General features: G+C 46.2%; 2 protein-coding genes across 2 annotated transcripts in view; both read left to right on the forward strand.

The window, feature by feature from the left end:
• Window positions 1–727: 727 nt before the first annotated feature.
• On the forward strand, window positions 728–8,957 carry LOC119381658 (solute carrier family 13 member 2-like). The gene is made up of 4 exons (XM_037649432.2): window positions 728–866; window positions 1,625–1,786; window positions 5,032–5,169; window positions 8,801–8,957. The coding sequence occupies exons 1-4, from the start codon at window positions 729–731 to the stop codon at window positions 8,945–8,947; spliced, it is 585 nt and encodes a 194-aa protein (XP_037505360.1). The 5' UTR covers window position 728; the 3' UTR covers window positions 8,948–8,957.
• Window positions 8,958–15,756: 6,799 nt separating this feature from the next.
• Window positions 15,757–19,589, forward strand: part of LOC119381659 (uncharacterized) — a 24,908-nt gene continuing 21,075 nt past the window's right edge. Inside the window, exon 1 of the mRNA XM_049412858.1 lies at window positions 15,757–15,762. Within this exon, the coding sequence (XP_049268815.1) occupies window positions 15,757–15,762 (6 nt within the window). The remainder of the gene's footprint in view (window positions 15,763–19,589) is intronic.

Here is a 19,589-nt window from a genome sequence, read left to right on the forward strand (position 1 = left end):
CTCACGCAGATTATCGCGAAAATTGGGTGTCATGGCACCTTTAATTATCCGCGCGCATCAGTAATCACTATAACTTGCAGCAACAATAACGCGATCCGTCGTTCAAAATGATCGACTTGAAAAGTCCCTAGTCCGTTTCAGGTGACCGGACGAATCTTGTGCCAAACCCGCTGCTCTTCATCATTTCCATACTGACTGAAGCACCATGCATGTCAACTTTCACCTCACCTAACCAATTCCACTCGAGTTCTTTTAAGAAATGTTTGTAAGGATCACCATAATATTACAGTATCAGAACGTGATCAGAGCATAGCACTGACTTGCTAGGCCTGCAAATCCCGCGGAATCCAAGAGGAAAAATATCATATTGATTCTCCGATTTTGCGTGCCACAAGCCTACAACCACAATATCATCACCAGGAATGTCACAGTGGGGGGCTTCCTTATTAATTTTGGGTAGTGGGGGATCGTTAATGTGCACGTAAATCTGGCCTGGAATTGAACTTGTCTCCTTGAGCTTTATTCGCTACTCTACCATGACGGGTTGTGTGCAGAAATAAAACTCGGCAATGTAGTCATCTTGCAACATTGAACTGAGCATTTTATGAAACATTTTTTTTTGCTCCATGCAATCACCTATTACAGAATCGTGGCACTAAGAAACGCCATATTTTTCCTTACGCAGGAACATCACGGGGTGCGTGCCCGTGTTGTTGGTCACCATATTGATGTTTGTGGTGCCCAAGGACCCAATGCGTGGCTCCCAAAGCCTAGGCCTCCTCACATGGGAGGAGGCCAATTCCAAAATTCATTGGGGCGTCGTGTTCATCATCTGTGCTGGCATGACGCTTGCAGAGGCTTCCAGGGTTAGTGATGTCATCTCTGAAACGGCAACGCGATTTAAAAAGCCGGGCATATCTCGTATGCTGTTAAGCCAATAAACGGTTCTGGAGCCACTCTATGTGACGCGACACTTCAGGCTGTGCGACACTTCAGATCGAGACGGAACATATCGTCTAACAAAGATTTTCGCTGGATCTGACATTTCGACAAGGGGACTCACCTTCGGACATGTCTTCGTAGATGAAAAGGGCATTCCCTCTTTGTTGTGCTTAGAATTGTTCGGCCGAGCATTAGTATTCCCAAAAAATAGCGCTACCTTTTGTAACAATATGCGTTTACTCCTGCAGTAACAATGTGCGCACTAAAATCAGCAAATTAGTTCCGATTTAGCCCGCGAACTCTGTGATCGAGATTTTGGAACAGTGCAGAAGACTATCTAAACAGGCGTACTGTCAAGAGTGCATATTTTCCTTCACAACCTTCTTCAAAACCTCTACAAAAGCGCTGTACACAACACAATAGCATCAGGGTCGGGTAGATGGGTTAAGGCTTAAGTTACCATATAAGCTTCAATTTATGCTTTATATTGCAGAACATCTGCAGATGAGCTGTAGTATAGTGAGCGACTGATTATAGCCAAGGTATGACGAGCGGAGAGGTGAGCGGTGTTCCCGCTTATTTTGCCGCTGCAGGGATGTTTCCCTGCCGTAAACGCCCCATCCCGTCTTCCTTTCTACACGACTGCAGCATTTTGACCTAAAAGTTCCATTCTTTGTCGTAGGCATCGGGTCTGTCTACGATCCTGGTGAGCAAACTGCGCACTCTGAAGGTGATGCCGAGCTACGTGGTGGTGTCCATCCTCTGTTTCTCCGCCTCCATGCTCACCGAATTCACGAGCAACACGGCAATCAGCGCCATCACGCTACCCATCGTATTCGAGATGGTGAAGTTCCCTGTTTTAACCAATCCTGCTGGCCGTAGTCGATCTAGCAGAAAATATACTTGTATTCGGTGCGTGTACCTCTTGCCATTTAGCGATTCATCAATGTTATGGTAGGGATTATCATCATCACGGAGATGTTGATAAAGAAAACTGTTGCTGAACTAGTAGTATCCTATGAGCATGACCACTTAATTGCTGCTCAAGGACTAGTTCGTTGACTATCATAACTGGTGAGTCAGCTCGAGAATTGGAGACCACATCTCCATCAGTCGCATGCTGCGCCACCTTAGTTTCTTGAGTGCAGCTTGTTATGAAAAAGTTAACGCCTAGTTTGCATCAGAATTGCGGACGTCAAAAAGCAGATTGGTTACTTTAACTAACTATGGAGGTCTTCTCGTAGAAATATCATTCTATAATTACCCCACTATAAAAAAACCTTATACCTTGAAAGCCTATTTGAAAGAATGAACTTTAAATGCGAAATGTGTCATACATTCTGCCAAAAATGTCAGAAGAAATGCTCGCGCTGCTACAGCAATAGGTACAGTCGGCCAAATCTTTAACTATCGTGCGCGAACGCCGACTTTTTTGTGCGTCAGCGCCGTACGACGAAGCCAAGTTGCAAACAGGACGAGAGTAAACGCATGCCCACGAAGCGCACTCAGCTGGGCCCATCGTCCCCTTGGCTGTTCCTTCGTGGGAACAGCCAAGGCAGCGCGTCTTGCTCGTATCTTATATTCCGAAGATCAGCAAACGACCGAGAAAATGAAATCCGCAGACGTCACATGCCCGCGCGCATGAGATAAGCTGACAAATGTGAATCGTTCATTTGTTATCTGGCCACGTGCGTCTTTCCAGTCCGGCCGTGACCTGGCGACGCAAATGCTGTTTTTTTTCTTTTTGCGCTTACTCTTGCCCTCTTTGCAACTTGGCTCCGTCGTACGGCGCTGACGCACAAAAAAGTCGGCGCTCGCGCACGATAGCTAAAGTAGAGTGTACTAGAACAGGGGAGTGCCTGGAACGAGCTTCGAAAAGTGAAGCCCAAACAGGGTCAATCCGCTTGCAGCGCTACGATCGCTAGTCTGCAATGTGTCGTCGTTTAAGAGATGCGCGCGGCTCCGCCAAAATGGTGCAGGGGTAGAATGCCCGCTTCCCACTTAAAAGGCCCGGGTTCGAATCGAAGCTGCAGATGGTGGATTTTTATTCTTAGTGTCACTTTTTGTAGCTGTATTGGTTTTCCTTTGCTTTCTTAAAACTAGCTTAAGTTGCTACGTGTTGGTTCAAAAAGTAACGTAAAGTGTGAAGTAAAATAGAAGAAATTTGAGAGCAAGCGCAGTTATTTGCAGCGCCACCGCCCGGGATTGAACAAAAACGCAAAGTATGGCCTCCGAGATTTTCGCGAAGACGAGACTCGAAACAAGATTTCACATTTTACGTTATTTTTGTAGCAATACGTAACAACAGAAGCTAGTTTTAAGAAGGAAAGTAAAAAACCAACACAGCTATAAAAGGTGACACTAAGAATAAAAACCCACCATCTACAGCTGCGATTCGAACCCGGGCCTTTTGAGTGGGAAGCGGGCATTCTACCCCTGCACCACTTTGCCGGAGCCGCGCGCAACTCTTAAAGGGCCCCTCACCAGGTGACATATCGAATCTTAGTTAGACATTGGAAGTTGTTGTGAGCCCAATAAGGAGCATTATGCCACAAGAATTTTTCTAATCGGTCCGTTAGAAGCCGAGAAAAAGAATAATTTGTAGCGGCGCGAAACCATGATGAGAGGAGGAGAGCTGAAAACGCTTGCCACTCGCCCCGTGTAGCCTTCGCAAGCCAAATCCCTTCCCTGCCCTCTTCGGCACGCGAGCAGGAAGATCACATAACGCCTACGCATGAACACGTCATGCGCACACAATGTCGCGAGCGCATGACGTGCCCGAACCAGCCCGAGCCCCCGAGACGCGAGCGGTGTTGTGGCGGCGTTCTTTGCGCTTCATCTCTGCAAGTTATGCCGAATATGCCCTCGCCGATCACTTGGCTTTCAACCTATTACTGAGCACGAAAGCTGCGACATTTGTACGGACGCGAGACTAGCGGTGTGCCGCATGAACACATAGTTAGACGCGGGAGGATAAATGAGCCCAATGAGCGCTGGAACGCGGTAGAAAATTAGTTTCCTGGTAAAGGGTGGCGTCTGCACGATGCGCAAAGTGCGAGAACACGAACGCGTGCGAAACGGAGGCAGACTAGTCTTTAATGTCGCTGCGATTCGCAGTAAAAATTAAAAACGAAAACGCACACATTCCGTTTGTCTGTTTTATTATTACTCTCAAGTTTTGTTCATCTATTCAAGCAACAAATTACACAAACTACACGTCGTGTCAAATATTTATCGCAGTGTCACGTGCTACTGTTGGCGACGTCAGAGCACAGTCGTCTACAAAGAGGACCGACGTCACAGCACTACCATCTACGTAGGGCCTTTCTCTCATGTACGTCATTCCCTCATTCTCTGGGCGCGCGACCGCGAGAAGAAGGGCAAGCAGCGTTCAGCTTGAAATTTGACCCACTTCTGCGGCGCGTAGCGTTGCAAATTTCAGCAGACGTGATCGTGAACGCCCAGTGTATACATTGCGCTCGTCAGCTCAAAATTGTCAAACCTGGTGAGGGGCCCTTTAAACGACGACACATTGAAGACTACCGATCGCAGCGCTGCAGGTGGATTGGCCCTGTTTGGGCTTCACTTTCTGTACATTGGCGCTGCGGCCGTTCCGAGCACTCCCCTGTTCTAGTACACACTAGCTAAAGATTTGGCCGACTGTACGTTCAATATACGCTCGTGGGTGGGGGAGTGTTCATATGTTTGAATTCGCCTGCGTACGGAGATTACTTAGGAGTGTACAGGTCACAGTTGCAAGTCATTTTTGTCCTAAGAAATCCGGGAACAACGTTTTCGCATGTTTATTCTTCTCATAGTTCACGCTATATTTAAGCTTGTCTGTTGTGGCTTGTAGACGGGGTTAAATCACGCTGTCACGATCATAACCCCATTTGATAAGTCACGTACACGCTACCCATGTTGACGGGGTGGCAGACACGCTTTCGTTTAACATACTGATGCACCGTATGATACAAACGTGTCAAAAGAATAGTGTATACGTAAAGAACAGAAGTAATTTTGCCTCATTGTTGTTGTTGCCAAGCGCTTCTGTTCCGACAGCGCCGCTGTCGACACGACTGTGCGCAGGCCGTGGCGCTTGAAGTGCACCCATTGTACTTCGCCTTGCCGGTGACCATCGCCTGCTCGTTCTCATTCATGCTTCCGGCGGCCACGCCGCCCAATGCCATCGTCTTCGAGATGGGAAAGTTCAAGATCTTAGATATGGTGCGTGTGCAATGACTTACCGGGCCTCGAGAAGCTCGTATGGTAGAATCGATAATGACAAATCATAGCCGATCTTGGGACTGGACGTAAGTGTACGGGAGAAGCTTTCGAGGGTACCATACGTTACCAGTCTCAACGGTATGCTTAGCTCCATGGGCGGGTCACCACAGCACTGCAGTGTGTGATATTTTGCCCTCGTGTAGTTTGCGCCGCAACTTGGATATACGTATAGCTCGTAGTTAGATATACATGAGAAGGTTTCTTGGAATGTTCAAGCGGCGTGCCTCAGCTGTTCGACTGGAGGATCCCAAGCAAATATGTTGGAAAATAAGTACATTGTGATTCTGATTCGGAAGTTGCTTTTGCTATGGGCTGGCACCCTTTTTTCGATCGCACGTCATACGTACTAAAGATCATGTATTCATATCTTGTTAAGCTTCCGAGTAACCTTAATCCTGTGCACGAAGTTGTTTATTCTTCATTCATGGCCCTTATGCTGTCATCTCAGAACGCAGACTATATGTTGGCGAGATGTTAGGCTACTCGTACTTAAACTCTTGCTACTCACAGATTAAAAAAAAAAGATCCTTGGTGCAGTGTCTACGACTCATTACAATGAAAACTTGAAGCAGCTTGACGAGCTTAACATCGCGAAGGCGGGTTAAACAGCGGAAAATTTGAAATGGAATACCAACCAGCCCGTACCCAGACCTTGCTTCAGCAAACGGTGGAGCTGGTCGTGTCACATTGGTATGCATGGTCTACATTGGTACAAACGAGGCTATACACATTTTAGGGGCGAAGCTCCTTAAAGCGGCACCCGTTCGTCCCTCGTAGTCGTAGTCGTAGTCCGTAACCAGTCTTACGCTTTGACCTCCAAGGTGGTGCCGGTGGGAGATTTTTCCTGTGCGTTGTTGAACAATAAAAAATTCGCAGCGGTAGCTAAAAGCCGACTTCTTCTGTCTCTCATTCCCATTAGCAGCCATTCTTTACCTCCAAGGTAGTGCCTGGTGAGATTTCTCCTGTGCGTGATTAAACAATAAAAATTTTGTTCAAAACGCCGTTTATTGATGAAATAAACCAACGAAAGACGCCAGATGTTTTGTAAAAGCAAAACGGAAGAACGCCAGATGTTTCTAAAGCAAAAGGAAAAGACGCCAGCTGCTTAACGAAAGACGCCAGATGTTTTCTAAAGCAATGGTTTTCTAAACAATGAAAATTCGCAGCGTACATGTAAAATTAAAGTCAGCTGCAAGTCGTCATAACTCATCGAACCTTTAGTATAAACGCGCCTATCTCACGTCCGGTGATGATGTACTGGGCAGAATTCACGGAAATTCACGTGTTACCGATGAACCTCCGCAGCTTCGCCACTCATCATCATTCACTCCGTGGATATGCTAGTGCATTTTTTTTCCTTCTGCTCTCCCACCGAAATATCTTTGAAGTTGAGGTAATAACTTAAGGTATAGGGAAATTTGAAGTTAAGGTAATCACAAAAAACAGTGATTGTGATACAGTTTACTTGCCCTCCTCTTAAAAAAATTGGGGGACCCTTAAGCTTCGCCTTAAGAGTTGAACGCGATAGCGAAATCCGGCCCCTAGTGCGCACTCAACCACTAAGTGCATACTATTAAGTGTATTGCTACACCCACACGCACGCACAGCGCGCGAATTTACAGGCTTTCGATCTAAAGCAAGAGTCGCATGGCCTCCAAGATATACGCCGCGCGCCGGCCCTCTCAGATGCCATGAAAAGTCGAGACATATTCTCACAATGCCTCACAGATGGCAGCACATTACTAGCGTTTGCTGCGTTGGCTTATATGTTTTCCTCTAGATGGACATAGTTGTCCATTTTCAGAGCTGTTTGAAAGTTCGTAGGTGTATTTAGCGGCGAATGGCTGCACTATCCCGGCGTTTTTTCGACGTAGTTGATGGCCTCGCGAATGCGCCTACCGTATGGGCTCGTTCTCGTCGTGACACCTGCCGAACAAAATTCGTTAAGGAGACTCCTTCTACTACATGGCATTTATGTAGTGTTTTTGTCCGAAGCAGCTGCAAGCAACATCGTGGCTTTGTGGTAAGACACCTGCTTGCCACGCGAACGGCCTGGGTTCGATCCTCATTGGGACCGAAGGTTTTATCGTTTATTTTATTTGCTACTTTCTCGATTTTCGCTCACGGATGATTTTTCGCTCACAACCAACGGTGCCGACGCCGACAGCGGAATTTCTGCGACACGAGCTCTCTAACGCTACCGCGTTAAAAGTGGGACAGGGGTAAAACACGTTCTTTCCACGTTGTTCAGAGGAGCGGAAGTATCACTGTACCACAAATTCCTACAAACTAGCACAAACCAGTATACCCTTCAAAGTCATTGTATTTATTTTCTCAAAAGACAGTTATGATTTTTTTAACGGGCTCAGTGCTTTGTGTCAAGGGAGTGAGCACGATCTCAGAAGCAGCACGTCATTGAGTGTTCTCTCTGATGTGCGAGACCGCTGTTCTCGCACATCAGAGAAAATCGCCAGGCCTGCGCGGAACATGCGGCACAGTCACAGCGAAAGCTGGAAGAGTGGCCTTTCTAGAGCCCGTTGTAGACTCTCCTGGGGCAACTAATACAAGTACGCATGCAAGGTACCCACTGCGCCATAAATCATTGTAATTTTTCTGAAGTGGCCAAGCACCCTCTATGCCATTCTTCGGAGACTCGTGGTACCCGCTACACATCTGTAAGGCATTGCGTACACATTGGGTTGTGGCTTATGACGATGAAATATTATGGCTGAGCCCTTTGTAACAGATTGGAAGCATTCAACGACCGACTTGTTGTGCAATTCGCATTGTGTGACGCCAGTTTGTAATTTTACTCTTCTGCCATGCTTTATTACATATGTTAACACGATTCCTTGCCCGACATGACGGATCTGTCGAGTATTTTTGCGAAGCAGTTACAAGCACCAGCGTGGCATTGTGATGTAATACTCGACTGCCACGCAGAGGGCGCGGGTTAAAAGTCCTATCAGATCCTAGAAATTTGTTTCTCATTTCATTTTTTTCTTATTTCACGCGATAGCGCACCGACACCGGCGGCGGCGGAAAACTATGGCGCCAAAATCGAATGTTCTGATCTCATAACAGCTTTCGCTGTAACAAACTTCAGCGCCGTCAATGCCCTCTCCACGCTGGCCTGCGTGACAGGCGCGCAAAAGTCCACTTGCGTTAATGTAAACATCTCTGGTTCCCATTGTTTTCGTTTTTCGCACAAGTTCAACATATCTTTGCTTTGGAATTCTTACCCGAGGTACGCGCTAATACTCTAGCCTGAGATATGCATAATGCTCACGTTGCATACATGCCCTCAGTTGTTCCGGATTTCCAAGTTTTCTGGTGAACCGAAAAACGATTTAAAAAAATTTCGGTGTCACTCAGGAAGGAAATAATTGATAAATATTCGGTTACGTTTTGGTTCCGGTCAGAAATATCGTTTTTTTTTTTTCGTTTTTCGTTTTTGGTTTTCGTTCCGTTCCGACACACAGTGCGTGCATCTAAGACCCTCTCCGACGAGGGCAAGACAGCGCTGGTGCTTAATTGCGTTCGTCTGCACTCGCGCGTGTTTAATTCGCAGGCGTCTCCGGGCTTCCTCATGAACATGGTGTGTGTCATCGTGGAGCTCATCAGCATCCACACGCTGGGACCGCTCGTATTCGGCGTGCACAGTTTCCCGTCGTGGGCGGCTCAGAACCACACCGAGACGCCGGCTCCTTCCGGATGAGCTGAGCGCTCATTAAACGGCCGCACGCGATTTCCCGCGTGGACTCTCGTTATATATCGCAATCGATATTGTAATTGTATTTAATGATTTAGCTTCGCGTGGTGTCTCACTGTGCTCCTTTTTTTAATGTTCTTGAGAACCTATGAACACTATTCGTTTAGTTTAACCTCTGATAGCATGTTATTGCAATTTTGCGACATGCCAAAATCAAATCATAACGCAGTACTTCAAGCATGGCGCTTAAGCGAGCGCGATTCGTTTTGCAGATATGCGCAGTAATCCATAAAAAAATTTCGGCGTGCAGCCATCGACTCGGTAAGCATCGTCTTGCGCCCATTTCAAAGGAGCCGTGAAAACTTCTTAATGCATTGCTCAATTAAATACGAATTCATTTATTGAATAAATAAAGTCAACAGCTGTTCAATATCGACTGTTTTATATACTACCATAATAGTGGGAGAGACTGTTCAGCTACCGAATTTAGTGTTCTTGAGTGCTTAGAAGAGAAAAAAAAAACGTGCGAATATAAGGAGGCTCTTTATGAGTAATGTGTTCTTTCAGCTATTTTTAGAGGGTTCTCTAAATATCACCCGAGGTAATAAATAGGGTGAAAGTAATTCAGGATGCGCTATATACGCGAAAGGGTTTATGATCTTGCGTAAATATATTTCCAGATGCAAATAGAAAATATTTTTATCAGCCAAAAAATTTTGTGTGAAGCTCTGGTTTTTCCTATAGCTAACGCAGTTACATAAAAGAATATGACGTCGCTTTAAAACAAAGGCTTTAGTTCTGGCAGACGAGAGATCTCGTAAATATTTCGAGAGCTTAACAGCGGTATAACTTTCTTGTGTGGCTCTTGTGCTGTCCTTCGCGACTCCAGTTACGATTGCCGCCTTTTTTTTTCCTTGCCATTGAAGTGTTGAAGTACATATTTTTCTGCGTTCTCCTAAAGATCGGGTAATTAACCTTGTGCGCTGCACGCCCGTGCATGCGTATGTACGTAAAACTGTTCAGTGCAAAAGCACAGTCGATACCGCCGATCTCGCGGTAAGTTTTTTGTAGATGTTCACAAGGTGCCTAACACTAGTGTTCTGTGGGGCGGCATTTTTGACGGCACGCCTTGATGAATGCAGGGAATCTGAAGAGGCTCTATTAGATACCGGCATGGTTTAATTAGCTCCGCTTGCAGTTCGCTAACGCTGCGCATGAAACGAGTCTCCGAAACAATTTGCAGATACAGGCACAAGTGGCTTCGTCACAACGCGGTTCTACGTTCATCCAAAATATAGGATCCGCGTTTCGCGCATATTACCCTGATGAGCACGCCTTTCCCTGTGCTGAAACCTCGTCACGCGAGGAGAAACCCCGCATAGCACGGCGAACTCCCCATTCTGTTTTGAAATGTCAGTTCAACAAACCCGGCCATTGTATTCAAAGCCTCAAGCTATTCAGTGGGTTTGCTAGTTCGCCAATAAACACGCGAGCCCAAGCAGCGAAAAAAAAAGAATCTCGTACAGTTGCGAAAAAGGAAGTTTGGTTTCAATATAGATAACGGAATACAAATATTTCGAGGTGTGAATTCTGGGTAGCTCTAATCTTAGCGATCATGTGGTGTCCTCTGCCATACCTGGACCTGACTGGGAGCCGCTGTAGACGGTTGGGGTTATTGCTACAAAGCGTGGCTTCCCATATCTCGAAAGTGGAAAGTGGGCGTTAAGAAGCAACCCCATATTCCACAGGTGCGTAACTTCACCGCTGTGAGGGCAACGCAGTTTGCAATTCGAGGGGTGCCATGGGAGCAGTTGTGCTAGGGATGGTAATGTGCTTGTAGCGTTCGGAGCGTATGCTCATCAATAAAAAAATTTGCAGTGGCTTAGCTCGGCTTTGCCAGGATATACATAGCGTTAGCAAAGGTTCAGCTGATTATCTCTTAGCTTTCCAGATTGCCTAGGATTATTAGCCTTCTTCTGTTCATTCTTCGTACGCTGAACCGCTAATTGCCAGGCAACTACTTCGGGATCCGATGAGATAAGCTTCTCGGCTCTTCTGCGCCGTTGAGTAGCATTTGCGCTCTCCTTCTCCATGGCGTTACCCACCTACAAACGCCAGTCAGAGGCGCTATCAAGCGGCTCCAGCGCAGTGTCAGACAGCGACTGCACAGCGAACGCGAATAGCTGCGCGCGCGCCGGCGCCAGTGTGTCACTCCTCTCAAATGCGCAGACCAGCAGCGGCGAGTCGCGCGTGGCGGTGGCGAGAGAGCGCGATTTGCCGGCTCCTGGTGAGCCAGCTGTGTGACATCACTGATCCTCGCGCATGCGCAGCACGGCTCATGAGGATCCACGTGAAATCGGCTCCGGCTAGGCAAGTGTAGCTAACGCTACAAAAAGTTGCGAAATTTGGAGCTGAATGCGGGAGTTGAGTGTTTCCAGTTTTCTTAGGCCACAACAACAACAAAGTGCTGGTTTCAGGTTTTCATCTTTCTTTCTTTCTTTCTTCTCTTTCTTTCCTTCTTTCTTTCTTTTTCTTTCTGCTTCTTTCTCTCTGTCTTTAATTCTTTCTCTCTCTCTTCCTTTTCTCTTTCTCTCTTCCTTTCTCTCTTTCCCGCTTCCTTTCTTTCTCACTTTCTCCCTTTCTCTCTTTCTTTTCCTCTTTCTTTCTCGCTTTCTATCTGTTTCTTTCTCTCTCTCATTCTCTCTTTCTTTCTCTCTTTCGTTTTGCGCAATGCGCCGTGCCGGGAATCGGAAATCCATCCGGCAGCGCAACACTTCTTTGCCAGAGGCAAAATCTACGGTCATGCGTTCATATTCCGGCAACAATGGGATGTGACAGCGGGAAATGAAAAGTGACCTCGATCAATGATCACATTGCTATATCAGAAACGGCTTATCGCCGACGAGCTCACGAATGAGAGAGCATCAATTATTGGCAAACCGCGCATACACACACGTATGTGGCCGGTGCACCTTTGATGGCCGCATTTCCGTGCACTCGACGGCTCCGGGTTGCTCGCGAACAACAGCCGCCGCCGCCGCCACCACCACCGAAACTAGTAACAAGCTTCGCTTGAACATTGGCTCGTTCCCGCTATTCCCACTCTTGCAGTTGTTCTTTGCCGGCAAAACTTGACTGAAATCCCAGAACGTAATCTTTCTGCCGCGTGCGATTTCCCAAGGCACCAAACACAAGCATCCCACGCATCCACCGACCCTTTTTTGTCCGCGCTAACGAGGACGGCGCTCGTTGTTTTCCCAACCGGGTATTCTCTGATCTTCCTCCATGTGAGGAAAATCTTTCTGCCATTTCGACATTCTCGTTACGCGCTCATTTTTGTCGCGTTTTTGTTTCTTTTTAAAAATATCGGCAACGGTGCAGTTAACCCATATATGCCCAGTGTCCTACATATAGGACGCTTCTTTGATGCGCTCTGACATCGCTATTTCTTTATCTGATGACTAGCGCCGCCTACAGCATATCAAGCAGGCCTCATGCCTGCTTGATGTGCTGTAGGTGGCGCTACTCGTCAGCTAAAAAAGTAGCGTTGTTAGAGTGCATCAAAAAAGCGTCCTATATGTAGGACACTGGGCACATATACGTTAAGATGCTCGAAACGCGACATCGTAAAACTGATGCACGTCAACCTATCGAGGCACAAGGAGTTTCTCAGAACTCTATTGTTGTGTGGAGAGCAAGATATATTGCTTTTTACATTGTGAGCGCTGTATTACAATGTAGTGTACATCAGTGCAGAACTACTGATAGCTTAGCAGCTTAGCTTGTTGGTAGCGATTCATCGTGAAATAGGATCTCAACAACACTGGCGCCGGTGTTTATGTTGTCTAGACCAGTGTGATTACTCTGCCAATGGTCACTCGCTTGTTTCAAATATGCGCAGTGATTCCGGTGCACGCACCCACTGTGCTTTGCAGCGTGCTTGCGCGCGGTTGGCGTTGGTAAATATTCGTTTAAACATAGAATGCTAAAACATAGAATGAAGTGTAACTTTTCTGTCACTTTCTGCACACTTTCTTTCTCAATCATCTTTTTGTTTCATTGTTTTTATTTCGCCCTCCCAGCCTGGGCCCGCCTTGGGTGTAAAATAAATAAAAATGTGTTGTCCCGTTATCGTAATTGTAACCGAGCAATAACTGTCGGGTAAAAAAGGTGAGAGACAACTATCGAATTTCTGCAGAACAGCCCGTAGATAAAATGAAGCTTATTAAAACGACAGATTAAATAGAAGTTACCATTTGTATTCATTGCCACATTGTTTCCTTCAACTATTCGATTCTGTGAATAATTAACACGCCGTGCACTTTTCACATCTATTAACGTGAAATAAAGGGCAGATAGAGCCATAAGCAAAGCGGAGTGGAGAGAAGAGGGCAGTTACTAAGATTCGCAAAGAAGCAGGAAGGCGTGAGTTCGTGCGTACAGTTAACCAACCAAAATGATCAGAGCGGTTCATTTATGCTAGCCAGTCAATACCACCAGCAGAGCTGTTCTTATTCCGTGATGAAAAATGCGTGTGCCATGATCTTGAAGTATTGAGCTTGAAAGAGCGGGTGTACTTTTATGTGGCATACTCGTCGGTGTGCATTGATAAGCTTCAGCGCGGCTTTTCGAGCTGTTACTCTAAAAGAATTTTTTGGATGGTTTAGTCTTTAGTAGTTGAAAACCAACAAGCAAAACATAAACGTTGGGGTAAGTCACGTGACAAATTGCACTAACTTCACCGTCGAAGGTTGTGCGACTTCTAGAAATGTGCTCATGCAATGAAAAGCGCGAAAAAAGAACAATCAAAGAATATGTATATATATATATATATATATATATATATATATATATATATATATATATATCCTCCTGAGACCTGAGCAAATTTGTGGCCACACAGGTGAAATCAAAACACATTTTTGGAATGCACACACATGCAGTATCAAACCAGAAAAAAAATTGCGTCTGTACGGCAAACAGTTTTTGCGCAGCAGTGTGTGCATTATAATGCACACTGGGTCTCAATGCACGGAGAACGAACGACACTTGCCTATAACGAAATTTTTACATTTGCTCGCGAAAATCACGCTTATTTGTTCTGAAACTGCCTGCAGAAGTTGCGCGCGGATGTGATGCAAAGAACGATGTTGCACGTGATGCACCGGAACTTTGTGCGCTGAGCATAGGCGTACGCAGGGTTCCCCATCAGGGGGGGGTGAAGGTTCATCGCAGCGCCCCTCCTACTAAGTCAATGTACGAGGCAGATTTTGCGACCCCCCTCATAGGTGACTAGGGGGGTCAACGTATAGGGCAGATTTTGCGCCTCCCCCTCTTAGGTGACGGGGGGGGAACGGCCGACCCCTGCCGCCCCCCCCGCCCGTGCGCACGCCTATTGCGCTGAGAATATCCTCTGTTTCGGCACCTCGAGGAGGATCCCTAGTTCCCAAGCTCTGAAATGTGGCTTGCTTGCGCAGTTCTTGGCTCAGAAGGCATGGGCCCAACCTTGGCTTTCAGCAGCTTCCGTCGTGCCTCATTAGGGAGCTTTCGAGTAGCGTACGCAAAGCTTTGCGTTGGCTTTTCGCGCAGCTGCGCATGCGTCGTACTCTTCCGCTTGCGGGCTCCCGTTAAGTGACGCAAATGGCGGGCCACAAACGCTAACGCTAACTTAGCGTACGCTATTCGAAAACTGCCTATTGTGAAATTCTGCACCATACCTGTCTTCCGGCAACAGGTAATGGGGAAGGGACAGCCTCATCGCATGAGAATTCTAGGTCCGAGGGTGTCGTTGCTGGTCATTGACTCAAGAACACGTTTCTTTATCACTGATTCCAAGGTGAAACAAATGCCAAAGCTTAATGCTAAATAGTAATGAACCGCATCAGATTGGCAAACATACGCAGGAAAAAGCACGTATTGAGACCGAGTGTGCATTATAATGCACATTTCAAGAAAAACAGCTTGTGATAGCAAAAATACTCGCCGTTAGGGTTACATGACATGCGGAAATTATCCCTAAGCCCTTTCCACGAAGTTTTGAAATAGGACTTCCGTGTGGGAGGTCAAACGTCATTTATTGAGCATTTGACACTGCTGATTACTTGGACGCCGTCAGTCGAAGACGAGAATTACAGTTTCGCGAAAACGGACTTCAGTGTAGTTGCTTCGCCGGAACCAGAGAATGACGGCACCACATGTAGCGGGAAACGTGGATTCAGCGATATAAGGTGATGCTCTCAATATTTCTGCTGCCCGATCTACCACATGATAGAGCAAAATGGGAAAAAACGAAATGTGCATTTTAATGCCGCGGGTCCAAAGAGGATATATATATATATATATATATATATATATATATATATATATATATATATATATATATATATATATATATATATATATATATATATATATATATTATATATATATATATATATATTGGCTTACTTACTTCAATAGTGGCGCGAATTTCGAAAATCTGGGAAAAAACAATATGTGCATTTTAATGCACGCTTCAAGGTAGGTCTCAATATGATTGTTCAAAAGTAGCTTATATTTTCAGGAGCGACACAGCGGAAAATGCATATGTTCTAGGACCCCTTATTACTATAGGCGCGCTATACCATTTCTCTTCTGTTATCTGTTCCTTCGCCAGCCAGAATACATAATCTTGCACGACAACACGCACGTCATTATTCTAAATGACAGCTTGCTCGCGCTGCCCGATTCTGTAGCTTTTGTTTTATTTCTTTCCTCGTTTTGAGGCATTTTGGTGAGCACAATCAAGCAGGAAGAATTGCGTCCTGAAACGCGCTATGGAGGTCAGACGCTTCCGATGACCTCGTTTCTCTATGCTTCTTCCTTTTTTTTTATTGATCGCTGTTCCTTCATGGCACTTACGCATCGTATTTTTCCCAATATAACATGTTCTAAAAAAAGACGAAAGAAAAACCAAGGTGAACAGCATAAACACGGCACCGTGTTTATTACTTAGGATAAAGAGGGTATAACGGGTAACATGGTTATACTATTTTCTACGAAAGATATCTTGAGAACGTTCGATAATTATTATTATTCTACGGGCACAACCAAGCGCACTTTGATACTGCACGGCCAGACCTACACTAGCGTGTTTGTTTTGCGCGACATAGTATTTCCCTTTATATCTTCCGTATGTGTGTTTTATATATAATAATAATAATAACATAACCCCTGATTGTTGGGTAAGTATTTTCGAGTGCCCCTCCCTTTTTCTTTCCCCAAGAAAGATGAGGTAAGGAAAACTCGCGATACTCAACACTGAACAAAAGAACAAGGGAAAATTGCATGACCTTTCGGCTCCCCATACTAGAGCCCTTTCCACGAAAGTTTTGATTGGGAATAGGACTTCCGTGTGGGAGGTCCAAACGTCATTTAATTTTCACTTGCTCTTTTGGTCAGTTTACAGTTTCGCGATTCTTCAGTGTGTTCTTCGCCGGCCAGACGGGTAGGCGTTAAACGTTGGATTTCAGCGATATAAGGTGATGCTCTTCAATATTTCTGCTGCCCGATCTACTTGAAAGTGTCGCGCGAAATATTTCCCTCATCGTGCTTTGTACATACATGTGTTTCATGTAAAATTGTAATAATAACAACAGATATAATCCTGCCCCCTCTCCGATTACCAAGTTAAGTCGTTTTCTATTCCTCGACCCCCCTCCTCCCCCCCCCCCCCCCTTCGCTGCTTACAGAACAGCGACCATCCTCCACGAGCTAACAAGCGAAGGGAAGTTCGATCCCCTTAGCATACTTGAATTACAGCGCGCGTGGAATGTTTGTTCGTGCGTGAAGCCTCGAGGACAAATACCATACGCAGCGTCGTTATCCCGGCGGCTCTTATCACTCTCAAAAAGCACCGCCAGGGCGGCGGCAGTGTACACAAAATAGGGAATATCGATGACGCCTCAAGCATAGGCGGGACGCTCTGGCGAGCCTATATACGTTGTCGCTACCGGAGGTCGTGTTGACATGGTCGGGGGAAAGCTCTGTTGGCTGGCGTCTACGCCAGTGTTTTTCGTCAAAGAATAAGGAGGACGGGGCTTCATTAACGCCCTCTGCGCGCCTGAACTGACTATATATACACGCGTTTGGAGCACGTCGACGACGCTATTGTGCTTTGGCTGGCTGCTGCGGAGTGATGGAGAGCGCTCTCGTCGGCCCCAGCGCGCAGAAGCCGACGAACTCGATCCAAACAAGTGTGCGCGGCTTTACGGGGTAAATTTCGGAAAGGAACGAATATATAATAATAAATTGAGAACGCCCACCACTCGAGATATTCAGAAAACACGGACGACCTCTGAGCGTGTATTCTTTGGTAGAGAACACTCTCCGCCTGAATAGGTTTAAACTTTGAAAGCTATACGGATGAAAAGGGACGTGCTATAGCGGTGTTTGCCAAATTCTGTCACACTGGTTCGGAGGTGGAAGTTTCTTTGGTATGGGATACCGAGCGCTTCCTGCGTAATTACAAACATCAAGTAAGCGAGGATTTCAATCAATCAATCAAGCAATCGGTCAGTCTGTCCTATCTATCTATCTATCTATCTATCTATCTATCTATCTATCTATCTATCTATCTATCTATCTATCTATCTATCTATCTATCTATCTATCTATCTATCTATCTATCTATCTATTTTGGCATTCATTACAGCGTCAGCAATAGCGTCAACAACATAACGAATGAGAGGACAAAAACAACAGTCACGGCTTCGCCGCAAGGGCGAAGCAATGAATGTGAAAGCGACAAAATGGAATGGCATACGAAGAAAGGCTAGCACCTCATCCCTTTAGCAAACACGGCCGCTGCAGCGAGCTTAGTGGTCAATTGCTTCAACGCAAACTTTGCAATGAAAGCACAAGGCTAGTCCGCCGAGGTGGAGCAGTGGCTATGGTACTAGGCTGCTGACCCGAAGGTCGCGGGTTCGATCCCGGCCGCTGTGGTCGCAATTCTATTAGGGCGAAATGCTAGAGGCCCTCGTACGGTGCTAGCGTGCACTGATATATGTATATATCAGTGCACGGTAAAGAACAGACACCAGATGGTCGAAATTTTCGAAGCCCTCCACTATGGTTCATTCATGTCGTGGTTTTAGGACGCGAAACCTCAGATATCATTATTGAAAGCACAGGGCTATGAGCCATCTGCTAAACCCCCCTCGAAAGATAAGTGTGTGAGCACAGGCGACCACGCCCTTTTTGTCAAAGCACCGAGCAGGAATACCGAACAGCGTAGCCCTACTCATGCGAAAGACAGAAACGATCCTTTGCGACATATCGCGCCTTGTAGCGAACAAGCCTCTGCTATGCCGAAGCACCTCAGAGATCTGCGTAGCACCTCAAAAGTCCCTGGCTCGTTCCCGGGTGTTGGCACCAAATGTAACGAATAACGAATAACTGGTTCCCAGACGTGAAAGTGAGACGTCCGTTTAAGGGCAATACTAAAGGCGAACTGCTACACTGGCCACGTTCGCGTGCCCTCGATGTCGCCTCGGTTTCCTCTTCTTCGATAGAGTCTGGTACGCTCCAAGTTGCTCCGTTCCGCACTATCTTGCAGCACCATCAACGGTAGATGCTGCATATAACTGCAGCAAAAGGGAGAGTTGGGCTCGTTCGTCTGGGTTCAATCTGGCATCGCTGTAATGCCATTTCGTCTGCGTTAACAAAGTCTTATGTACACAAAATGTCCTCTAGCCTTCTATCTCAAGTTTAACGCTTGAAACGTGCAGCTTTCCCCCTTGACGCCACTGTTTCCTCATCATTAAAAGTTTTGAACGAAGTTAAAAGTGTTCAAGCAAAACCGCGTAATGACCGGTCAGGAAAGTATAAGAGGATAGCGGTGATTCCGTATCTTTATTGTAGTTGTCAGTGTCAGCAGAAAGATTGCTGAAAAGTTTATTGTTGACTTTTCCGCTAAGAATAAGCTGAACCAATTTGGCTGAACAGCCTGTTTGCCTGAATTGATAAGTTGTCCACGGGTGCGAGTGTGTCGTCTAATAGAATGCGCACAGTCAAGCACCACATTCAGTTTGTCTCTTGCAAATTTAATGTTGTCTATTCCATTCTGCTGTCATGCGGTAAGGTATATGAGGGGCCAGCGGGGTGCTACCTCAACATTCGCCTGCGTGAGCGCCATAGTCTTTACCATTTTACGACATCAACATCATCAGCATTTAATCGAATGTGACACGCTGCCACGCACGTGACAGAAGAAGAAACCGTTGCATCACGAGACCCTCGCGCACATTCGAGATTGTCGTAGCCGTTGCAACAAATCGTATAAGAACTCGTCTATAACAGACGTTCTTTCTAAGCCGTTATCCTCCCGTACTGCCGTCTTCCCGCGCTCATCGATTCAGGCAAGTATAAGAGTATTTGTTCTTGTTGGAAGATACGTGCCACGAATCCCAAAATGATCTCATAGAGGCCTCCTGACAGCTTGTACTTGCTTGCTTCGAGATCAACGCTTACCAAGCACTGCATGGCCACCCAGCTTACGTGTGTACCCAGACCGCGTAAAAACTTGCTACCGTATACAGCGTATAGATGATTTTACATGAGCGCCGCTACCTTGGGCTATTAGGCCAATGATTTTTTTTTATATTTTTAT

Source organism: Rhipicephalus sanguineus, chromosome 2, assembly GCF_013339695.2.
Source record: "Rhipicephalus sanguineus isolate Rsan-2018 chromosome 2, BIME_Rsan_1.4, whole genome shotgun sequence".
NCBI classification, from domain to species: domain Eukaryota; kingdom Metazoa; phylum Arthropoda; class Arachnida; order Ixodida; family Ixodidae; genus Rhipicephalus; species Rhipicephalus sanguineus.

What these genes read in the sequence shown, in the direction of transcription:
- LOC119381658 (XM_037649432.2), top strand. Translation starts at nt 729, where the DNA reads ATGTTTGTGGTGCCCAAGGACCCAATGCGTGGCTCCCAAAGCCTAGGC. An exon ending in CGCTTGCAGAGGCTTCCAGG is followed by an intron (nt 867 to 1,624) that starts GTTAGTGATGTC and finishes TCTTTGTCGTAG; the next exon opens with GCATCGGGTCTGTCTACGAT. An exon ending in AGTTCAAGATCTTAGATATG is followed by an intron (nt 5,170 to 8,800) that starts GTGCGTGTGCAA and finishes TTTAATTCGCAG; the next exon opens with GCGTCTCCGGGCTTCCTCAT.